Source organism: Pan troglodytes, chromosome X (genome assembly GCF_028858775.2).
Source record: "Pan troglodytes isolate AG18354 chromosome X, NHGRI_mPanTro3-v2.0_pri, whole genome shotgun sequence".
In the NCBI taxonomy this organism is placed as follows: Eukaryota; Metazoa; Chordata; class Mammalia; order Primates; family Hominidae; genus Pan; species Pan troglodytes.
In genome coordinates, this window is record NC_072421.2 from 98,399,197 (window position 1) to 98,424,140 (window position 24,944).

At 39.6% G+C, this 24,944-nt stretch overlaps 1 protein-coding gene and 1 non-coding gene across 4 annotated transcripts; one reads left to right on the top strand and one right to left on the bottom strand.

The window, feature by feature from the left end:
• Window positions 1-1,855: 1,855 nt before the first annotated feature.
• On the top strand, window positions 1,856-22,946 carry CSTF2 (cleavage stimulation factor subunit 2). 3 transcript variants are annotated; one of them, XM_009439331.5, is made up of 16 exons: window positions 2,196-2,495; window positions 3,548-3,626; window positions 4,269-4,438; window positions 5,306-5,442; window positions 5,900-6,019; window positions 6,134-6,271; window positions 8,647-8,770; window positions 10,053-10,115; window positions 12,833-12,892; window positions 13,075-13,161; window positions 13,540-13,681; window positions 14,759-14,934; window positions 15,205-15,497; window positions 19,359-19,469; window positions 20,256-20,381; window positions 22,725-22,946. In XM_009439331.5, exons 1-15 carry the CDS (start codon window positions 2,438-2,440, stop codon window positions 20,376-20,378), a joined length of 1,881 nt encoding a protein of 626 aa, XP_009437606.1. In that variant the 5' UTR covers window positions 2,196-2,437; the 3' UTR covers window positions 20,379-20,381; window positions 22,725-22,946. The 3 variants fall into 3 exon arrangements, with proteins under 3 accessions (XP_003317595.1, XP_009437606.1, XP_529072.3); XM_529072.7 differs by lacking the exon at window positions 13,075-13,161; XM_003317547.6 differs by lacking the exons at window positions 12,833-12,892; window positions 13,075-13,161 and having other exon boundaries at window positions 1,856-2,495.
• Window positions 4,638-4,770, bottom strand: LOC112207204 (small nucleolar RNA SNORA9). Its single transcript, XR_002941659.2, has one exon. It is a non-coding gene; the product is annotated as a small nucleolar RNA SNORA9 (small nucleolar RNA).
• Window positions 22,947-24,944: the final 1,998 nt, after the last annotated feature.

A 24,944-nucleotide genomic window follows, 5' to 3' on the forward strand; every position in this document is an offset into this window, starting at 1 on the left:
GAGATGTAGAAACCCACATGTAAGGACCAAAAAGAAGCCCTTAGGAGCTAAGAGCTACAGCCCTCCAGCCAATAGCCAGCAAAGAAACAAGGACCTCGGTCCTACAACCACAGCCAACCAAATTCTGCCAACAAGAAAAATGAGCTTGGAAGCTGATTCTTCTCCCAAAGATTCCAGATAAGAGTACAACACCTTGATTTCAGCCTTGTGAGATCCTAAGCAAAGAACCCACTCATGTCCACCCAAACTTCTGACCTACAGAACTGTGAGCTAATAAATGAGGGTTGTAAGCCACTAAGTTTGTGGAAATTTGTTACACAGCAATAGAAAACTAATACAATGAGGACACAGCAAGTGCTTAATAAATGTTAGCTTTTATTATTACTAATTCATTGGGATCAGCTACACAGTTGTAAGAAGGCTAAAGTAAAAATTATTTATGCAAGGCTGGCAGTGCAACATAGCATTCAGATCCAGGGTCCATTTGGTCTAATATGGCTGATATTAAGTGTTTCTCAAGGGGAGAGACATCATTGGCATTCAATGGGGGGAGGGGTTCATCCTGTAGAACTGCCTTGGACATGGCAGTCCATTTATCATCTCTGGCTTCTCTTCCCCTAGCAGTAATCATTGCAACAACTGAAAATGCCACTGTACATTTCCAAAAATGCTCCTCCACAAGGGTTGAGAACTTTGAGAACTACTTTAAGGGAAATTTCATAAGAAAGCATGCGTGTCTTAAATGCTGCCATAAAGCTACCTCAATAACTACAATGCTTCTCAAATTACCTGACCCTAAGAATCGCCAGTGGCACTTGTTTAAATATAACGATTCCCTGGAGTCCCATTCCATAGGGCTGGGGTGGAGCCCCAGGAATCTATACTCTTACTCAAAGACCCCAGGTTAATCTTTTGTTTATGTAAGTTTGCCAAACACTGAGTTAGAAATATACTCAGCCGTACATGCATTTAGCAAAAGTTCACCACAACGGAACAATGACACACCAAAACTCTTTGAAACTGTGCCTTCTACAGAGCTGTAAATCTCCTTTTGGACCATTCCATTACACAAGGTGTCCTCTTGGTCACACAGTGATTGCAAATGGGACTCTAGAGTCATGGAAATGGGTATACTCTTCTCAAACTTTCCATCTTTACCAGAATTACTTCTTAAAGTGATATGCTTCACGGTGTAAACTAGCACTTATTAATTTTTTCTAAATATTTATCATATTTCATATACTTTTATTTTGGAGATGGAGTTTCGCTCTTGTTGCCCAGGCTGGAGTGCAATGGCAGATCTCGGATCACCGCAACATCCATCTCCCGGGTTCAAGCGATTCTCTGGCCTCAGCCTCCTGAGCAGCTGGGATTACAGGCATGCGCCACCACGCCCGGCTAATTTTGTATTTTTAGTAGAAAAGGGGTTCTCCATGTTGGTCAGGCTGGTCTCGAACTCCCGACCTCAGGTGATCCGCCCGCCTCGGCCTCCCAAAGTGTTGGCATTACAGGCATGAGCCACCGCGCCCGGCCCATATACTTTTAATACATGTGGAATTAATAAAAACGTCCATGCCTCCAATTCTGTGGCTATTTTACCGTCTTCCTTTTTCGGACAAGTCCCTCAAAGGTAGCGCTCTTGGCTCCTTCCTTTGCTTCTCCCCTAACCCTGTCCTCCTGAGGTGCCCCCTGGATTTCCTCCAAACCCGGCAGGGTCTGCCTTTCCGGGTTGATACAACGACCTGCCCTGCATGCCATATCCCAGGCGCGTGGGCACCAAAGTGTGGAAAAACCGATGAATGACGTTTTCTGTTTCCGATACTCTGCCTGCCAGAATCCCCTGCCGCACCGCCCCACCACGAAGCACATGGAACCCACGGACTACACGAGGACAGAGGTCTGTTCTCCCTTTACCTCTCCCATTTCTTCAACTATGCTTCTCTCGGCTGGCATGCCCTTTCCTCATCTCACTCCACACACGAACAGGTTTAGCAAATAATATGCACGCTGCTGGGACGGGCCCAAGCATTTCCCTCCCTTGATAGGGCGGAACTAAAATGCAAGCCCCACAGTTGTCAGCAAAGGACTTCCCTGTTACCATGGTAAAGCCGCTGCGCCTTTATTGTGGTTGAGGAGTACTTGCATCAACCTAAGAGAAAATTAATAAGAAGGAAGTCTGCAGGCTGAAACCCTTCAAATTAGCCTGGACTCGCCTGCATCTGGCTCGGAACAGAGTTAATCTCAGGAGTGAGAATATAGCCCTCCGGTGGACGCAACTCGCGCCTGCGGCTAACAGAATGTCTCCAGGGGAGGGGCTCTGCGTCCGTTCCGCCCAGGCCCTTCCGGCTCACGCGCCGTACGGAAGCGTGCTCAGCGCTGGGCCTGTGCTCCGTACGGAAGTGTGCTTTGGCGCACCGGAAGCCGACTCAACAGAGCTATGGCGGGTTTGACTGTGAGAGACCCAGCGGTGGATCGTTCTCTACGTTCTGTGTTCGGTGAGAGGAATTCGTTGTAGTCAAGCTTTGGGGAGGGACTCCCCTCTGCACCTTCTATCTCATGAATCGCTACCGGAGCCGCTGACGGTTCGGACGTGCAGTTCTCCCTGCTTATCCTGTAGGGCGTCCAACCTGGTGGACTCATGAGCAAAGAGATGTTCCCATTCTGCCGAGGTCTCGTAGGCTTTCCGCAATATCAGTGGGGAAGTTAGACTAGCGTTCAGCTTCTGTGCGTTTCTCCTTTCATGAGCTTCAATTATTCTCTAGAGGAGAAGGCGCACGGCAACAGCTCCTCACTGTCCCGTACTACTTCTCATCCTCTGCCCCAGAATACAGACTATATGCTGAGGGTATAGATCCTAGTGTCCACTTACTGTCCTCTCCTAAGGACTTTCATCCTTTGCTTTTTATCTGTAACATTTTAGTGCATCAATAGTGGTAGCGGCCACCTGGTGTCCTGAGATGGCTTGTAAGTGAATGAATGAATGAACTATTAAGATCTCCTCAGAGGAATTTTAAAAAGGATCGAAACGATTCTGAATTATCTTTTTGGCTGAAATAAGTTGTTTTTAAAAATACGTGTGATTATTTTAGAGTACCATTTGAAAGGGACATGACAAAGTAGTTCAGAATACTTTGTAAACATCTTTCACTACATTCATCGTCATTCTCCCTTAAATGTTGTATGTGTGGAAATACATAGGAACCTGTTTTAAAAATTATATTAAATAACATTGATATTTTTTGTAGTCACTGATGAGACTTGCAGATCTTTAGGTAAATACCAGTGCCGAAGTATTTATTTGCACCAAAGTTAAGGAAAATCTAACACGTGTCAGATCAGTCTGAGAACTAACATTTGAGAGTACCTACACATTTTGTATTTAGTTTCAGTGGTATATTTCCTTTGTTAAGAGGTCTGAAGAAATACAGTGGAATTGGGATTGGAGAACACTATTTTGAGTCTTATATTTGATGATATAAGTTTACTTTCTCACTAAAGATCTATGTTATAAACTCAGAATTTTAATGTTACCTATTTTCTTCCTTAGTGGGGAACATTCCTTATGAAGCTACTGAAGAGCAGTTGAAGGACATCTTTTCTGAGGTTGGACCTGTTGTTAGTTTCAGGTGAGATCCCCTTTTCCTTCACGGTGGGAGCTTCTTAAAAATCACCACAGATTTGGCTCTTAGTAATAATGGCAGGTTTTCTTTACTGGTGACTTTTCACATACATTTTGTTCTTGTAACAGCTTTATTGAGATATAATTGATATACTATACAATTGACATTTATTCTTACCTAAAATATGTTTTTTTCATTAAAAATGTTTTTTAGGCAGGGCATAGTGACTCAAGCCTGTAATCCCAGCACTTTGGGAGGCCGAGGCAGGCGGATCACCTGGGGTCAGGAGTTCGAGACCAGCCTGACCAATGTGGTGAAACCTTGTCTCTACTAAAAATACAAAAATTAGCCGCCGTGGTGGCACATGCCTGTAGTCCCAGCTACTCGGGAGGCTGAGACAGGAGAATTGCTTGAACCCGGGAGGCAGAGATAGCAGTGAGCCAAGATCATGCCACTGCACTCCAGCCTGGGCAACAGAGCAAGACTCCATCTCAGGAAAAAAAAAAAAGTTTTAAAAAATATTTCTGTGAGGCTGTCAGAGATATAAGGTTATTTATGTTACAGTGGGCCCAATTAAAGCATGGCAATGTTAGCAGGAACCCTGTATGTGTGTAACATTTGTTCCTGACACTTGGTTCTGCTCTCCAGATTGGTATACGATAGAGAGACAGGAAAGCCAAAGGGTTATGGCTTCTGTGAATACCAAGACCAAGAGACAGCACTTAGTGCCATGCGGAACCTGAATGGGCGCGAATTCAGTGGGAGAGCACTTCGAGTGGACAATGCTGCCAGTGAAAAGAACAAAGAAGAGCTGAAGAGTGAGTACAAATCCAACTTGGATGCAGTATGAGTTAGTAAAGATGTAACAATGAAGATTTTCCATTTCTGATATGTTTTAGAATATGCTGAAATGGTTAGCCACACAGCTTGTTTATTACTTGACTGACCTGATGTGCCTGAGTTAGGCAAGTATTATATATATCTTTTTAAAAACTTTTTATAAATTTTTTTTCAAGTAATTGTCTGAAATTTCTATACCCTTGCTCTGGATGGAGCAGGGCAAGGCCTCAGACCGTTTCAGAACTGTTCTGGCAAGCACTGTAGGGATGCATAGGGTCACTGCAGACCTAAGCATGCTGGAGGCTTGCTAGTAAGTGTATATCTTTAAGAAACAGATAAAGTTGACATTAGAAATTCTTCAGTTGCTCCAGCCTGGGCGACAGAGTGAGACTCTGTCTCAAAAAAAAAAAAAAAAAGAATTTCCATTGCTAAGGAGTTATTTCCAGTTAAAGATGAATTCAAATTCATCAAGCCATTAGTAGTACTAACTGTGGCATTAGTCATTCCTGTCACTCTTTTCAGGAATTTTTGAAGTTAGCGTATTTTTCTCTTTTAACCTTTTGTTTCTGAAATGACTTGTTAAAAGAAGTCAATGTGTCTAGTTCTCTAACTTAGGTTAACATTGTCCTTCCATGTGATCATGATCCCCAGCTTTCCTCTGAGAACAGAAAATACACTCTCACTTTCCTCCACAGAAACAAGAGGCTTTCACATCATTTATTTCTCAGCTCTGGAGAATCTAAAATTATCAGCTGGTTCTTACAGCAGCCCTGAAAAGTAGATATTTGAAATGATTAGCTTTTTGTTTTGCCTCCCTAACTTTCTTGTACTTTCTTCTTGATTAGGCCTTGGCACTGGTGCCCCTGTCATTGAGTCACCTTATGGAGAGACCATCAGTCCTGAGGATGCCCCTGAGTCCATTAGCAAAGCAGTTGCCAGCCTTCCACCAGAGCAGATGTTTGAGCTGATGAAACAAATGAAGGTGGGAGGAGGCATTAGGTTATGAATAAAGCAAATCACATCAGGTTTTCAAGGAGTTACTTGAATTAGTTCCCTGAGCTCAAATAGAAGTTGTCTGTAGACCACCATTTCTTGCACCTTCAATATTCTGTATGTACACAGTATATTTTACCTTTTGTACAAAGAGCTTTCTATTTTTGTACACAAACACAGCTATCCAAACAATCCAGCTGGAGTTTTGTGGCCCATAGATGTCAGATGTAGATATTAAAATTTGGCTTTTTTCCTAAATGATAATATCACAGTATTTGAAATGCCTCTTTCTTCTCTTGCCTGCCATGACCAAGGTTTTTTTGTGCCATGCAAAAACTAATGATAAAGAGCCTCTTGAATATTACATTTCTCAGAGGGGAATGGCTCTAAATCACTATCAGTTTCTAAGTCATAAGTATTAAACCTGAATCTGCTTATCTTCTCAGCTCTGTGTCCAGAATAGTCCCCAGGAGGCACGGAACATGTTACTTCAGAACCCTCAACTGGCTTATGCTTTGCTGCAAGCACAGGTAGTGATGAGAATTGTGGATCCGGAAATTGCCCTGGTGAGTGCTTCTGGTTCTTTTATGGAAATGGTAGGGTAAACCTTGAATGGGATAGGAACTACCTGATTGCTTTGTTAAACAGACAGCTCATAGGTTTGTCTTTTCACTTTTTAGAAAATTCTGCATCGCCAGACAAATATCCCAACGCTGATTGCAGGCAACCCTCAGCCAGTCCATGGTGCTGGGCCTGGCTCAGGATCCAATGTGTCAATGAACCAGCAGAATCCTCAGGCCCCTCAGGCCCAGTCTTTGGTAGGGCTTTATCCCTTAACATTTTTTTGTATCTGTCTTAGAATGTCATTTTCTTTTTAGGAGAATATATTGAAAGAAGAATGGTCAGGAACCAGAGATGATAATTTCAATTTCCAGGCATAAAAGCAATTTCCAGGTTGCAGAGCACATGACATCTGAATGAATATAGATTCGATTCCAAGTTTGTAAAACAAAGAGATCCTTCCCGTATGCCCTTTTCTTATAAGCTAACTTTGTGTGTATGTGCATGCCTGGCACTGTGGTTGGCACTTCGTTATTCCATATGCATTATCTCATTTAATCCTCAAAGCAATTGTATGAGGTTGGCACTCTTATTATCTCCATTCTTACTGATGAAAAAAGTAAAGCTTGCTTTCAAAGCATGACACAAAACCTTAAAGCCATAAAAAATTGATACATTTGAAAACTAAAAAATTTCTATATAAAGAAAAAAATAAGTATCAAAGACATGACAAATTGAGAAAAAGTATTTACCACACATGTGATGGAAAACAGACTAATAAAGAGCCCATAGTCATTCACAAGAATGTTTATTGCCTTAGAGTGAAAAATTGGAAATGTCCTAAATGTACATCAGTGGAAGAATGGAGAAAATGTGTGGTACATTCATCCAGTGAAATACTGTACAACAGTTAAATAAACTACACGTATCAACATGAATGACTTTGAAAAACATAATTCCATACAGCAGTTAAGATGAACTAGGATACATAATATCAACACAACTCCAAAACAGTGACATACGGACATGAAACTAAGTGAATATGGATGCATTCCCGAAATGTAGGATATATGTTTCTGCATAAATCCCCAAAATATGTGGAGTGAGTTGCAAAATAATATATTAAGTATGTAATGATTCATATAAAATTTTGAAACATTAAGAAGACATCTTAGTGGTCGTCTAAGGAGAAGAGAGCACAGGATGCAATTGGGGAAGACCGTACAGGCCATTGGTTTATTTTATTTACTTATTTATTTCCTAAGCTGGGTGGCTATTTTATTTTCTATATGATTTGTATATCTGTAATTTTTCATAATAAATTTTAAAAGGCCTCCTATAAATTAGTAAGAAAATTTCCAATAACCCAGTAGAAAAATGGGAAATAGACATAAATATTTCACAAAAGGAGAAATATAAATATATAAAAATTTATTCAACTTCAAAATAAGATAATGTAATAAATTATTTATATATGTAATGTTATAATGTAAATAGAAACTACAATAAGCTACCATTTTTCATCTCTCAGGTTGGCAGAGGTACAGGGCAGGGACCAGCAAACATTTTTCTGTAAATGATCAGACAGTAAATATTTTTGGCTTTGCAAGTCACAGGATCTGCCACAGCTACTCTGCCATGGTAGTATGAAATCAGCCATAGGCAGTAAGTGAACAAGTGTGTGTGGTTGTGTTCCGTTAAAAGTTTGTTTATAAAACCAGGCAGTGAGCCCGATTTGGCCCATGGGTCATAGTTTGCCAACCCCTGCTCTAAATAAATAAATACATTTTCAGAGAGAGAAAAAAAAAGCTAAGGCCCAGAGAGGTTAGCTGGTCCAAAAATTGACACAATTATAAGTGGCAGATCTATTTCTGAACCTGGTTTTATCTGACCTCACAGCCAGTTTTCTCTTAACTACTTTCCTATACAGCTCTTCCTTTTCTTTTGTAGAGTTTTGTGTTCCTTAAACGTATATGTGATTTTTTTTATATAACTTGGCTTTTATTCTTTATTTATTGAGCTGTTTCTAATTCAAGGGACTACTCAGTTTTTTGGGGAATGCACAGATGAAAAGATGACATTCTCTTTTTCTCAACGAGTTTTAATGTTAGCATTAAAAGAAATATATTTCACATTCCCCCGAAACCAGAATTATATCTAAGGACAGGAGTGAGAAAAGATTGGTTAAATTAAAAAAAAAATTTAATTTTAAAAATGTGGACTACCAGCAGTTTTTTTTTTTAAAGAGTCCCAGTCTCCTTTTATGTTTCTTGGGTTTAGGGCTTTTTTTTTTTTTTTTTTTTTTTTTTTACTCTTATTGGCAGCCCCAATCATGAAGTTAACAATAGGTGTTATGTGCTGCCTTGCCACACAGATAAGACTTGTCAATCTCTACATTGAGAATATGTTCCATCTTAACCGTGTTCCATATAACCAGGCTCATGACGTGTATTGCTTCTGTGGAGTTTAAAGTGTGTGACAAATCTAATGCTGCATAAGACATGCCATACAAAAAGGATGTTTAGTAGTGTATTTGGGGCTGTTCATTTGAAGAGGACTTTTAAGGTCGCAGACTTAGTATATTGAGTATCCACAGAGGCATATACATACTCTGTTTTTTTTGCTTGGTCAGGGTGGAATGCATGTCAATGGCGCACCTCCTCTGATGCAAGCTTCTATGCAGGGTGGAGTTCCAGCACCAGGGCAAATGCCAGCTGCTGTCACAGGACCTGGCCCTGGTTCCTTAGCTCCTGGAGGTAAGTTTCATTTAGTCTTCACCATTTCAGTACTTGCTAAAGTTTTGTCATAGCCACTGTTGCAGTGCAGCCAAATATGATAATGGGACCCTTAGGTAAAATTAATACACAGCTAGAAAGTATATATCTTAGGTGGAGGAAATAGTAGATTTCTTACGTTAAATCCTATATGTCTAATTATAAGAACAGGGAAAGGGACAGTAAAGTGAAAGAGCATAGTAAAACTTCAAAGTTAACAAGGGGGAAAATGGAATGAGTGGAAACGAAATCAAGCCAGCAAAAATAGAGAAGAGGAAAAAAGGAAGAGACAGTGTAAAATAAGTAATAATAAATGTAGAGTAAGATGGAAGGAATAAAAACTAATGTAGTTGTTACTCTGCTAAATATGAATGAACTGTTAGATTAGGTTCAAAAGCTCATGAAGAAAACAGACCAAAAAATACAAGGTCACATTTGTTATAGCATATTAAACTGACATAAAATTGTATTTTAACAAACATAATCAGAACAAACAACAAAAGGGAAAAAGAGAAATTTAAAAGCTATATACATTTATTGAAAATGTATAGATCGGCAATTAATAAGAGTATTGCTCATATACTTGTAACTGTTCCTTGTTCAACAATTGTAACTAAGAAGATTGAGTGAAATAATGATTCCCCATATGAAACATCTGTATGAACACATGATGTATTACCAATATTTAAAGTTTTTTTATGTAACAAACTTGGTTTTTGTTAATTTATCTAATCTAGGGTAGGTTGAGTACAACACTACTCATGGAGAATGATTTAATTCTAAATTGTTCTGTTCTGTAGAGAATCCAGTCTGCAGAGCTAAGTTGATGAGGAATGGAAGAAGAGATTTTTTGAAGAAATTTCTGCAAACTCAGGAATTTTTTGTATCTACTTTAGGATTGTTATGTATCTACTTTATCCTAATAGAGTTATACTTGTATTTAAATTATCTTTCATGATAGGAGGTCCATGGGTAAGTGACATTGTTTTCCTGTATTATAGAAGAGCTTCCTGCCAAGAGTTTGGTAACCAATGAGATGAATTATTCTTATTGAACTCTCTATTCTGTCACTGAAACATAAAGTACAAATTGTAAATATACTAACAAACCCCATCTTCTCTCTCATTGCATTGTTGAATATCTTCCTTTGTAGGTTTCTGCTTGTGGAGCAGAATGAGGAAATTTGTAAACTCAGCCACTGTTCTAATTTTTCTTTTCAGCTGTTCTAATTGGTGTTTTTTCTTGTCTGCCCTTTATCTTCTAGGAGGAATGCAGGCTCAGGTTGGAATGCCAGGAAGTGGACCAGTGTCCATGGAACGGGGGCAAGGTAAATAAATATTAATGTCTGACTAATGTTAATTGGTCATGGAAGTGTTCCACATCCACAGTATCTAATATGGCAGCCACTAACCACCCATGGCTATTTCAATATTAAGTTAATTAAAATTAAGTAAAATTTAAAACTCAGTTCCTCAGTCACAATAGCCACATTCCAAGTGCTCAGTGGCCACAGGTGACTAGTGGATACCATACAGGACATTACAGATATAGAACATTTCTATCATCGTAAAAAGATCTATTGGACAGTGCTGGTCTAGACTTTCCACCTGGTGATTCAGAGTCCAGCTCTACAAGAATTGATAATGAAGCAAGTGGATCGTTTGTTTCCTGATTCCTAGTCTAATAATTCCACTGACATGTTCTCTCTCCCTGTATGGATATCTGTTGACTGAGTAAGGAATTTTAATAATGAGCATGTAAATATGTGGCTGGGTATGTAGAAGACTAGATTTAAACCCCAGAGAAAACTGGGAGGGAATCATAGGTCTGTAAAGCCTACTTAATGAACATATGTTGTACCGTGGCTGTACTGCTATATACAACAGTAGCTGCTGCTCCAAAATCTCCATGTTGTTTCTTCATGTTACTGGAGTTTGAAGGACAAGAAAGTGCAGTGGTTCAGTTGGAAACAATGTTAGGAGGAGAGATCGTAAGAAAAGAAAAGGAACTGAGTGCATACTATATGCCAGGCACTTTAATTTTCATAAATAATCTTGTGAGTTAGGTGGCAGCACCTCAGTTTTACAGGCAAAGAGTTGGAAGCTCAGAATAAGTTACTTTCTCAAGGGGACAAGGTAAGTAAATATTACTGTATGAGTAATGTGGACTGGATTTGGTGCTCTTATTTTCTCTTCCAACTAGTAAGTGGCAGAGCTAAGATTCAGAAGTCTTTGACTCCAGAATCTGTCCTCTTTCTGTCACTCCACACTGCCTCTGTTAACTTCCAAGCATATTCTTCAGTGTCTTCTACTCTTATTCCTTGGGAATAAAATGATGGGAAAGACTGCTTTGGACAAGCATAGAGAAGCTTAAGGTTTTTTCTTTTGTAGCATATGGCTTATAAGTGGAACCCATTTAAAAAGCAAAATATTGGCCAGGCACAGTGGCTCATGCCTGTAATCCCAGCACTTTGGGAGGCTGAGGTGGGTGGATTGCTTGAGCTCAGAGGTTTGAAACTAGCCTAGACAACATGGCAAAACCCCGTCTCTATAAAAAATACAAAAACTAGTTGGGCAATGGTGGTGTGCACTTGTGGTCCCACCTACTTGGGAGGCCGAAGTGGAAGGATCACTTGAGCCCAACAGGTTGAGGCTGCAGTGAGCCATAATCGGGCACCACTGCACTCCAGCCTGGGCAACAGAGCAAGACCCTGTCTCAAAAAATATATATATATACACACACACACACACATATATATACACACATACATACATAAACATTAATATACAAGCCTGTGGTTTTTACACTGGGGTTGGTTGCTGAAGTGACAGAATTAACTTTTTCTTGTTAGAAGTCTGACAGCAGGACAAACTCCCTGGCCAAATATCTCATATTTTCTCTAAGCATCCCATGCTTTTGTGCTGTTGTACGTCCCTCTATCCCCACCGCACCACTGTCAATAGATCATATATGTTCCCCAGAGTATTTCTGCAGTAATGAGAAGGTATTAGGGTTTCAGTCATACTTCTGCCTGTCATGGGGCCAGCACTCAATCCATCAGGTTTTAGCTGTTTAACGCATACTTGCACAAGACATCTTCCTATTATAGTTATCTTCACCTTTTTGTCAGAAATTGACAAAGGGAAGTGACTCATGTTTTGAGGGTATTTCCAGGATGTCTTCATGCAGAGACTAAGTGAGATGAGCTTTCTTTTATAGTCTCCTTCAGTACCCAGCAGAGGAAGCAAGAGTCTTTTCGTGTGTGCCTAGTTTGTCTTACTTTTCCTGAAATCCATGCTGCTTTTGTACATTTGTAATGCTGAAAGGAGACGGAGATGTTTGAGAAGATACTTCTTGCTTCCCTGCCATGTTTGTTTAGTGTCGGTTCCCATGTCATCTCATTAGTCTTTGTTTGCTGTTGTCATGATGTGTATTATCAAAGACTTGCTGTGGCAGAGTATTTCTTGTGGAGTGATATTCTCTTTCATCATGTAAAGTTCATTCACTGCATTTCCCCATCTGATACATTTTTGACAGCAGAAATTTTTGTGCTTTAAAATGTGACAAAAATAGAATTGCCGTACTTCAGTTATGGCCGTTTCAGAATGAATCTTGCCTTCCAGATTCAGTGCAGTTTCTTTTATGTTTTGCTTCTGAAACTACATTTATGTTCTTTGCATAACTAGAAGATTCAAAACTATCCTTTTTATATATTTTTTTCCTAATGATTTCATAAGGAGACCTAACGGAAAACTAGTAGCAGAGGTGAAAATCGAAAATGTCAGGTTATTCCCACCTAGATCAAACCAGTGCCCCCATGGGATTCCCTTTCAAAAGCTATCTGGTCAAAATGGAACTATTTCAGAGACCCAAAGGAGCTAGTGTAGTTTAGGGAGATTTTGTAGCCTGGAGCAAGCCGATGAACTCTTGGCTTTTTAACTTATATATGTAAATCTCAGTCTCCATGTTTGTGTGTTTCTGCGTGTGTATGCAAGCTATTTTAAGTGTCTGCTCTTTCTCCTTTTGAACTTACTGCTTACCTAGGAACCCTACAGCACTCGCCCGTGGGACCCGCCGGGCCTGCATCAATTGAGCGAGTTCAAGGTACCCATTGTATCTGTGGGTTTCCTTTTGCTTGTGGTGTTCAGGGTGGGACGTTGAGAGGAAAAGAGCTGCGTGGCAGTCGTCCTCGCGTTCAGAACCCAAAAGGGTAGTGTTTTTGGGTTTTTGTTTTTTTAATTTTTTCCTGTTGAGGCCACAAGCCTAAGATTGACCTCTTCACACAGGGCAGAGAACATGGATGATATGGGCATCTGTCCGAGGCTGTACTCCCTCCCTACTGGTGTCAGGAGGCTTGGATGGAATAGCAGTCTGTAAGGAGACAGCGGGTTCTTGCAGAGCCATGGCAGTGTTCACATATGCCAAGACTCTACCTCTGTTTTGTGACTCTGGTCCTTGAACTAAGATTGATTAGAAGGAAAACCAGGAGCATAAGTTTCTCCAGGTCGCAGTGCTAGTCCTTGGCAGGTTGCTCCCCAGTTTGCTCTTTATATAATTCCATCCATACCTCTGACATGGCACAGATTCTGCCTACACCCTGCTTCTGTTCTTGAGCTGCAAGAGGATTCTGCTGTGGTGAGGTTTCACCCACTCTAAGGTGTCTGAATTATGTTGTCAGTGGTATATAGAGTCATTTCTTGTTTGCTTATGTGTCTTTCACAGCAGTAACTCCCCGTTTGTTTCCCTGTCAGTGCCGATGCAAGACCCCAGAGCAGCTATGCAGCGGGGATCCTTGCCTGCGAATGTCCCAACCCCTCGAGGCTTGTTAGGAGATGCTCCGAATGATCCACGGGGAGGCACTTTACTTTCTGTAACTGGAGAGGTAGAGCCTAGGTAAGCACTAACATAGAAGGAAACAGTTGAAGAAATCAGAATTGTCCCTTCTTCCCTGAGAACAAAATCTTTCTGTACCAGTTGTACCTGTTTGCCTACTTCAAAAGATAGATCAATATTCATGGCCACTGTCCAAGGATAAGCACTTCTCCTAAGGCAGAACTATGTACTTGAGTATGTCATTTTGAGCTACTATATTTTTAGAAATTGGAAATTTTAGTATACATACTTGAACAGGGAAATTTATAGTAGTGGAAATATTAATAATAGCAATAATAGGCCGGGTGCAGTGGCTCACGCCTATAATCCCAGTACTTTGGGAGGCCAAGGTGGGTGGATCACTTGAGGTCAGGAGTTCGAGACCTGCCTGGCCTACATGGTGAAATCCCATCTCTACTAAAAATAGAAAAATTAGCCGGGCGTGGTGGTGGGCGCCTATAATTACAGCTACTGGGGAGGCTGAGGCAGGAGAATCGCTTGAACCCAGGAGGTGGAGGTTGCAGTGAGCCGAGGTCATGCCACTGCACTCCAGCCTGGGCAACAAGAGTGAAACTCCATTTCAAAAGTAAATAAATAAATAAAATAATGATAGTAATAATAATTGACATTAATGGGGATCATGCCTCTGACTCTGCTCTGAGTACTTTACTTAGATCATCTTATTAAATCCACAAGATCCTGTGAGATGGATACCATTATTAGTCCCATTTTACACGTGAAACTGATGTGTGGAAAAGTTAAGTAATGTGTCCAATATCACACAGCTAATAAGTGATAGAGCCTAGATTTGAACCCATACATTCTGAATCCAGAGCTCATGTTCTTATGCATTGTTCTGCAAACTCATACATATAATGAATATTCGTTGATTCCTCCCTAATTATGAACCAAATAACGAAATTCTAGAATACGTGGATTTATATCTCTGTAGCTTTTCTTCCATCTATTTGGTGTTATTTTCTTGTTAGTATTCATAGACTACATCAGCTGTTTGTTGGATGTTTACTTACTGATCTGGTTGGTACTTTGTTGTTGTTTTGTTCTATTTTAAAATATAACGTTTTTCTCCATCTCCAGAGGTTACTTGGGACCACCTCATCAGGGTCCACCCATGCACCATGTCCCTGGCCATGAGAGCCGAGGACCACCCCCACATGAACTGAGGGGAGGGCCATTACCCGAGCCCAGACCTCTAATGGCAGAACCAAGAGGACCCATGCTAGATCAGAGGGGTCCACCCTTGGATGGCAGAGGTAAGGGGAGATCACATTGCAAATGCCATAATGAACTCAACTGTCTCAGGCTCTAATCTGGGATAAAGAATGCTGGAACATTAGGTTTGCAAGCATCTTTAAGGTTTATCCACAAATCTGAGAAACTGGGGAGGAGACAGTAGTCTCATATGTTAATAGCTGAGGGGACAAATGTGACTAGAAGAGATTTCTATCTTTCTTGGATTGTTCATCATTCTTGCAGTACATGCAAGTAGCTACATAATGGTTTTCTTACATTTTTCTTTATAGGTGGAAGGGATCCCCGAGGAATAGATGCACGAGGGATGGAGGCCCGAGCCATGGAGGCAAGAGGGTTAGATGCCAGAGGATTAGAGGCCCGTGCAATGGAGGCCCGTGCGATGGAAGCTCGTGCAATGGAGGCCCGAGCGATGGAGGCCCGTGCAATGGAAGTCCGAGGGATGGAGGCCAGAGGCATGGATACCAGAGGCCCAGTGCCTGGCCCCAGAGGACCTATACCTAGTGGAATGCAGGGTCCCAGTCCAATTAACATGGGGGCAGTTGTCCCCCAGGGATCCAGACAGGTATGTGTAACACTGACTTCTGGCATCCAAGTGAAATCTTGATCTATTCAGGAATTGATTATTGAGCCTAATTATTACTGCCTTCTGACTTGGGCTGTTTCTTAGCTTGTTAGAAAGGGAAGACTCGGATCTCCCTGTAGCTTCTCTATCCCTTAGGGTGGTGATTTTCTGGCTATCAGGATTGTAGTTCAAAAAAAAACAACCTTATCCCACAATAAATAGCTATTCATTTGGAGCAGAGCCCCTGAAAATTTAGGGGTTAGAAAGTAGTCTTCATTGGGGTACAAACCAACATCATGTACACGGTTTTTTCCAAAATATACTTGCCCGGATCTCATCCGAGGTATAACTCAGAATCTCTTATCAGTAGGATCTGAGCATGGATAGTTTGAAAAACTTCCCCCAAATGATTCTAATGTGAACCCTGACTGGGAACCACTGGGTTAGAGTATATGAAGAGCTGTTAGTGGCCATTTAGATAATCTTAGGTTTAGAGAGACCTGTGTTAATTTATTGTCATCACATAGCCTAAGTGAACAGTGGAATGTGAAAGGCAGTTTATTAATAATCACCTTAAAAGGTGTGGAACCGAAGTCTTGTCTCCTCTCTTTTATTTGGATCTCTCTGCCTGTGTGTACATGCTCCCTCTTCATCTCGACTTGGTTGTAGAGAGGTGGTATGTGTGTTTCTTCCGTGAGTTTTTATATGCTGGCACCTTCATTTCCCTCTAACTGCTCCACCTTCCTTTTCCCCCCTTCCTCTGTGTACTTCTCTCTTCTATTTTTTTATGTGTCTTCCTCCCCATGTCTGTGTGTATGAGAGAGAGAAAGATAATGGCAGAGCTGGAATGGAATACATCAATCATCTAATTCCCTCAGTTTATAGATTTGGAAATTAAGGCCCAAGAATTCAGGTGACTTGACCAAATTCACATGACTAAAAAGTGGCAGAGCAAGGAACAGAAGCCACTACTTTTTCCACTTTACTACTCTGTCCTGTTATCTGCACATTTGTGTGTGTGTATATGTGTGGATATGTGTCTACCCCCTCCTCTGTAATATGAAATACAAATAGAGGGTTTTTTTGCTATGTGTAGAATAAAACTGTTCTCTATTGTGTTTGAAGTGTTTGTGGGCCTTGATTTTTATTGTACTCTCTATGGTCAGTAGCCTAGTAACAGAAATGGTTTTTATGCATTCATTCTGTCACTCAGCAAATATTTATTGAGCACCTACTATGTACCAAACATAGATCTAGGTACGGGAGATACTGCAGTGTGAACAGAACAAAGCCCCTTCCCCCATGGGCTTACATTCTAGTTGGGAAGACAGATAACAAACAAATAACTACATAATGCGCTTACGTAATTTTACTGGTAGTTCTATGATGCAAGACATTGCAAGTAAGGGTTGGAAGAACATTTCTGGATAATATTTTGCTCCTTTCTCTCTGCTGGTACTTGAACTTATTACCCTAATACTAGGTTTATACCATTTTTATTAGTAGATTCGATAAAGCCAATTAGATCTGAGGCAAGAGAAAATACAAATTTTATCTTCAAACCTTTAAAAAAATTTTAAATTAATATATTAACTTATAAATATATATATTCGTTCATCTATAAAAGATATATGTATTAAGAACTTCAAGCCAGGCATGGTGACATGCACCTGTAGTGCCAGCACTCTGGAGGCTGGGGCAGGAAGACCATTTAAGTCTAGGAGCTTGAGGCTGTGGTGCATTCTGATCGCACCTGTGACTAGCCACTGCACTCCAGCCTGGGCAGCATATTAGACTCCCATCTTTAAAAAAAAAAAAAAAAAGCCAGGGTAAAATCCTGTAGTCCCAGCTACTCTGGAGGCTAAGGCAGGAGGATCAGTAGAGCCCAGGAGTTGGAGGCCCGCCTACACAAGATAGTGAGACCACATCTTAAACTAAAAGGAACCTTGCTTCCTCTCCTATGCTTGTCTCCCCTGTGGCCCTCTAGGTCCTGTAGATAATCACTTTTATTAGATTTTTCATGTTACTTTCTGGAAAATATGAATATATATTATTTTTCCCCTTTCACTGTTCTGTACCTTTTTTTTTTTAACTTGTCCTTAATTCATACTTTTAAATTAGATTTTAAAATTAACTCTAGTCCACTTAGTTAGAAACTTGTGGGCAAAAGGCTTATTATTACTAGGGTGATTATATAATTTATCATCTAAAGGAGAACATGAAAGAAAGTGCTGTTACTTTACTTGGAGGCAAAAACATAAACTGGGACTATCTTAGGGAAACCAAGATGTATGGTCACTTTTGCTAGTACTTGTCTGCCTAGAACAAGCACACCTAGAAACTTAAAATGGCCGTTATTGAGTGGTTAGATCACAATTACAGTACCTCAGATTAAAGCTTCAAAAAGATTATACTCAATTCCGAATTGTGCTGCTATAAACTCATGTGACCAAACACCACCTGTTCCCCAATAACCTATGGAAATAAAAAATTTTAAAAAAAAAGATTATACTCATAGGTGTTTCAGACCCATAATAGCTCGTTAATGTTCAGACTGGTCTCTGGAAACTTGTCTCTGGTTTCAGTATTGATAATGAACAGAACAGTGATAATATTCTAGCAGTCTATACAAATCTGTACTAATGTTTCATCTATCCATTGTCTTTGGGAAATGAGTTAATGCATGTAAGTGAATGTTCCAGATAATAGAACTATTCTACCAAGTTTTTTAACTTTTTTAATAAAAAATTATAAAAAGTATTTGATATTTCCTTTCTTGAACAGGATACAAAAAAATAGTTTAATCAGTTTTGACTACTCAAGGTCATCATTGAATAGATTCATTATTGTCTATACCGTAATATAAAACATAGTTATCTCCTGTTTGGTTTCCGGTCTCCTTCACTGTCAGGCCGTCACCTGGCTCTTCATATTACTGAAGTGGTATCTGCTCCTAACAGTTATTTATCCGTATTTCTTTTATGTTTTGCTGCTTCTAATCTGCTGGGTAAGCAGGTAACAAGTTTGTTAACAATATGTGTTTATTAAGAGAGTACCTAAGCCCTGGGTGAATGCCTGAGTGTGAACATAATGCTTGTATAGGGACATTCTAACAGTTACATTTGGTACTCAAGAGGTCTTTTCCTTGGGTTCTGGTAGTCTTGCAAAGGGTTGAACTCATTGAAGATCTTAAATACCAGTAAGTATGATATCACTGTACTTGGTTTTTTCACTCCAGTCAGTCATATTTTTTGGTCTACATTTAGCAGAAAGCATCTGCCATATGTTCTCTATGGAAAGCTATAAACAGCAAATGTTGGGCTAATAGCAGTCTTTTTCCTGGAGGCCTTCCCATTGCCTTTCTGCCTCTCTGACATTATGAACATTTCTGCCTCACTTGTGGGATAGGGCCCTTTGGGACAAACTACCTGTATCTGATTGAACTAGGGTAGGGGGTGGCCCTGTGAATGTAACTTCCCCAGTGGACCAGCATACATTTTCTCTAGACTCTGTTGGCTTTCATTTGTATTTCCAGTGAGCACTAGTTTCCAGGGTGTTCTCAGTTTTCACTGTGCTTATTTGGCTGAATTTTGATTAATTCAGTGGTATCCAGTTGTGCTGTGTGATATTTGTTGATGATGCTGGAGGTGTTGTAAGCAAGTATGTCGAACTTGCTAGTTGATCTCTGGCTAAACCCTGCCTTCTGCTATTGCTAACAGTAGAAAATGATCTTCAGAGTCATTGATTTGCTGTTTTTACTCATATCTGTATAGAGATCGTAATTTGTCACATTATTACTGAATTCAGGTTACCTATACATTAAAAATGCCAAAAATCTCTCTTTTCTCTTTGTACATATAGGTCCCAGTCATGCAGGGAACAGGAATGCAAGGAGCAAGTATACAGGGTGGAAGCCAGCCTGGCGGCTTTAGTCCCGGGCAGAACCAAGTCACTCCACAGGATCATGAGAAGGTAAGCAACACTGTCTGACTGCCTCCTTATGCACAATTCTAGCCTTTTTGATTCCTCTTTTCACAGTTACCATGTGATGATCCTGGGTCTTCAAAGTCCCTTTGGAGGTGATGTTTATTCTAACTTAGAACTCTTTTATGATCTTGTTACCTGAAAATTTGTGAGTCTGGTCCTGAAGTTCCTAATGGATGTGAAGTTCTTAAGTGGATGTAAATGGCAGCTTATTTTATATTTCACACTCATCTGCCAATAGCAGGTTTTTCTTGTTCAGGCCAGATTGACCTGAAAATCCACACCCTTTTTCCTTCCCTTTCTACTTTATCCCTAAAAACAATAGTAGATTCCCCATCTTTCTGTTTTTATATTTGACCATTGTGGGGAGCTTATGTCTGATGGAAAGGCTAAAATTTGTGAAAAAGAGAGACTTTCAAAACAGGATTAAAACTTGAAGGATTTCCAGGGCTCACAGATACCATCTTAGTCTCCAGGAACTTTGAGTTCATGAAGTTGTCTGTTTTGAATCGTCTGATCTTAGGTATTTTAATTTATGCTTGTTCTTTTCATTGTACCTTTTCTCACCAGTTTTTTTTTATTTTTTATTTTTTTTTGGAGGGGGGCTGTTGGTTTTTTTCTGTGTGAAATGTTCTTCCTTTTTCCATTTTGCTTCATATCCCACTACAGTAGCTTTTTGGACAGAAGCTGGTGGTGGGTTTTTTGTTTTGTTTTGTTTTGTATTTTTTAGCTGCCATCATTAAAACTCACTACCTTTTTTTTTCCTCTGCACAGGCTGCTTTGATTATGCAGGTTCTACAACTGACTGCAGACCAGATTGCCATGTTGCCTCCTGAGCAAAGGCAGAGTATCCTGATTTTAAAGGAACAAATACAGAAATCCACTGGAGCACCTTGATAGGTGAGCAAACTTAATCCCCATCTGAGTAGGACTAGCTCCTTGTCTATTCTGGGTATATACTTTTAACCTTAACCAACAAGATTGTTCTCTCAGCGGCCCTCAATCCACTCAGCTAGACTCTTCTTTACCCTTCAGTAGGTCAGCTCCTGTAGGGATAGAGTAAGGCTATACAATGTTTGTTCAGTTGTTGAATTGCTTATAATCTTTCCTAATGACAAAGGTAATGTATGATCAGTTTAACAAAAGTAATCATATACAGAAATGTAGAAGGTGAAAGGTAAAAAGCCCTGTTTCCTCAATCTCATTCCCCAGACAAAACCTCTAAATATAGTTTGGTGTGTATCCTTCTACAATCAGTTGTATTATTTTATTCCAAACTGTCCTGTCAAAATGGAAAAATACAAAGCATTTCAATAAAATGTGTAAATATTTTGTTTCTTGTATTTATTTTATAGGGAATATTTTGATGTTGAACTATAGTAGCACATAATTTAAGGTAGTAAATGTCCGTCATCACCATCAGTTTCTATATATTTTGGAGATCGCTGTACCCCGCTACCCTTATTTTTCTTGCTCATCATTTAGGCAGAAAGAATCCAGGGGCCAAGCACAGTGGCTTAGCCCTGTAATCTCAGCTTTGGCAGGCTGAGGTGGAAGGATTACTTGAGACCAGGAGTTCAAGACCAGCCTAAGCAACATAGTGAGACCCCATCTTTACAAAAATTTTTTTAAAAATTAGCTAGGCATGGCGAGATGCGCCTATAGTTCCAGCTACTTGTGAGGCCGAGGTGGGAGGACTGGTTGAGTCCAGGAGGTCAGGGCTGCAGTAAGCCATGATTATGCCACTGCACTCTAGCCTGGGTCACAGAGTGAGACCCTGTGTCAAAAAAAAAAAAAAATCCAGGTAACCTGCTTCATAAATAATCATGTGACAACTTGATTACACATACATGTATCAGTGTTTCTTTTTTTAAAAAAATTTCCCCAGCATTTTGTATTTTATAAACAGTTCTTTTTTCTAAAAACAGTTTAAAATTCATGTTGCCCCACTATCAGGTAGGACAGCACAATTTAAATTTCTACTTTTTACCCCATCCATATTATAATTCCTATTCTTATGTTATATAATAGTGAACTCATTTAACTATTAATAATTACCACTCTTACAAAATATATCATTTTAATCCATACTTGTGATGTCTTTAAACATTTAAACTGCGACTATGCATCATATATGTATTTAGACCTTAAATGAATTAATGAGAAGCTATCATAGATAGAAGGCTCAGTAGACTTTTGGTACCTTACCGTTTTATTCCACAAACCCCACATACTCTTTTTTTTTAGTAAAAGTATAGACTACCTATTACATTCAGAGGAATAAATAAAAATTATTTCTTTTACTAATTTACTTAAGCCAGAGAAGGCATTCCCTACAATGTGAGAAAATTACTCCTTACTGTTTCTGGATAGTGGAGGTGGAAATGTTTCTGAAATTTCTTTCATTATAGTTTTGCTTATAGGATGTTTAATTTAAGGCCTTGCATATTAACCACAAGGCAAAGTTTTTGTCTATTTTTTTACCTTTTATTTTTAAATAATCATAGACTCAAGGAAAGTTGGAAAAATAGTACAAAGAGTCTCATGTACCCTTCACCCAGTGTAGTGCAAAACCAAGAAATTGACATTGGCACATTACTGTTAACTTGACTGCAAACTCAGTTTTCACCATTTTAAAAAAACTATCATGATTTGTGTATATGTATGTGTGGTTCTATGCAATTTTATGTGGGCAAGATTTTATTGTGTGTCTACTGGTGTTTGTGCATACCATGGCTAAAGTGTTGGGTTTTCCTCCATCCTATACGTAGCTAGTTGTGATCCATCTCTGCCATCATGGACAGGCTTCTATACTGTTGTCATTAGAGATGAATGGTTCTCAAACAAGGGCAGTTTTGCCCCCTAGGTGACATTGTCTTGAGACGTTTTTGGTCATCACAACTTTAGGGAGTATGGCATGCTACTGGCATTCAGTGGGTAGAGGCCAAAGATGCTGCTAAACATCCCATAATGCACAGGATGGTCCCCCTCACCCACTTCCCAACAGCAACTAGTACTCCAACCCAAAACGTCAGTAGTGCTGAGGTTGAGAAACCCTGCTGCAAGGGCTGATTTCTTTGAGGAGTCAGGAGGCAGGAGACAGATACTTTGCAAATCTGTCCTGGTGATTTGATTGTATGCCTGTCCTCCCTCCCCTAGCCTTTTTATTTTTTTTCCTGAAGTTTTTCCGGAAGAGAGCTTTGTCTTCACTTCTAATGGCTTTGTCCTAACTTCTTCTTACAGGTTTTCAAAAATACCTGGCAAGAAATCTGGAAATTCTATAATTTTGTTGAAATATTGAAAAAAGATGACCTGCATCCTAACCCTTGAATGACTCAAATCAGTGCCAGGTGGAGGACTCCCATCACCTTCTCTCAGAACAAAATCACTTCATTTTATTGTCTTAGTTTGTATATTTTCTGTGACTTGAAATAAACTTTGAACACAATTTTAGTACACTGCAAATTGATACACATGACCTTTTTGCTTTTAAAAAGCTTAACACTAAGGGTGAAACCTTAGATGTGTTTTCTACCCTTACTGCAGTATTGTACTTTAACATATTGCCATAGTTTTGTTTTTAAGTTAACCATTTATTCTTCTTGATGATATTTGAGAATTTCTCAGAAGCAATGTTTTCTGGAACTTGGTTTTTGTTTAGTTTGCTTCCAGTAAGAATTATTATAAGGCTTTGCCCTCTGAAAATATTCTAGCACTTCTGAGTCTTCTGGGAGAAAATATCACATGCTTAGAGCTATAAAATGGTCAGAAGGCTAACAGAGCAAAGAGCCTAGCACAGCCGTGTGTTTAGTTTAGAAAAATCCAAATATCAAAATGCATTTGTTTCAATAGCAGGTCTGAACATGTATAATTCAGAGTTAAGACAAAAATTGTTTTAGCACTGGTTTGAGTGTGTCAGCAACACAAGAGACTGTTGACATTTACTTGTGTGTTCTTAAACTTAACAGTCTAGGCAGTCAACTTTGAAAGTTTAAAAAGCCACTGATTTTTCACATGCTCAAGATGAAATAAAAACAGAAATCAAATGAACAAAATACATTTCATCCTATCTTCCAGGCAGTCCCTAACCTGCAGCCCTACCCTGTAACTACGTTTATTCTGGGAACTTACAACACAGAAAACCCTAAAACTTGTACATTCTTCTCATTTTAAGTGGACCAAATGTAGAGCACAGTCAGGTTGCTCATTAGGTCTGCTCCTGTCTGCTTCCTTGCGGATAGGTATGAACATAATTAGTGCCATTAGCTCTAATCTATGGGTCTTATTGCCTAGTATTTCTCTCTCTCGCCGCGCCGCCGCCTCCTCCTCTCCCCCCACCCCAACCCCATCTCTCTCGTAGTGGCATTAAGGAGGAACATGGTTTCTCTCTATCAGGCCAACCTCAAGAGGTTAAGAGTTGCCTTAATAATCAGTAAAGTTCTACTGGAACTACTTTTGAGCCAATTTATATTCTTGGAATTCTATCCCCTGGGTTAGGATTATGGTCAGGTGAATTAAAAGCCTGGCATAGGCTTAGAGAATGTAATAGCATATTGCTTACATGTCAAGCAAAAGAATGCAAAGATAATCAACTTTTTGAGTGACAATGAAATTGAGGGATTTTCTACTCATATAAACATTTATAAGAAATTTGCTGATTAAGGTATTTCATATTACAACTTTGCAAGAAAAACTTGCTCAAAGCAGGTGAGGAGCTTTCTGTGTATCCTGCTCATCCCCAGTTCAACTTGGATGTTGGCTATGCATAGGATTTATTATATTCATTACCATGAATATAATCACGAATTTATGCCTACTCCCATAAATATTCAAGCCTTGGGATATTGATTTTGGCAGCCATCATATCTTGAAGTGAGTGTGTCAATATATTTAGACATGGAGACCAAGAGTGATGCCTTTCTCATTAGGAACTCGTTGTAAGTTTCAAGATTCCAAATCAAGGTCATTGAAGATGAAGTTGTCATTTGGTCAGTAGTTGTCTAATAAGAATCATGTCTTCAAGGTTTCATTGTGCATTTTCCCAAAGCCTTATTAAACCTGAATTAGCTGAAATCCGGGTGAACAAATTGGCAACAGCAGTGGTATCCCTCCCTATGTAAACAACCATCAGTATTGTTTTACTGTTGTAATAAATGAAACATGATTAGCCACCATGAGTTCATGACCTACCTTTATTGTGCTCAGACTAGTGACAAAAAAAAACCAAAACCAGTTTTATCCCTCAAGCCGTAGAGGTTCCTAAACTATTAGAAACAACCATTTGTTCATTCGTGGTCACTTAATGGTAGAAAAAATAGATAATATAATGCCAATTCAGTACAACCATTCTTCTAATCTATAATGAGTTGAATTGTCTGGGCACAATGAAGTGTGAGGTTTCTCTCTTAAGAGCCCTGGGCTTCTCTCCTTCTAGTGATTGACTGTGACGACTAACATCCCAGA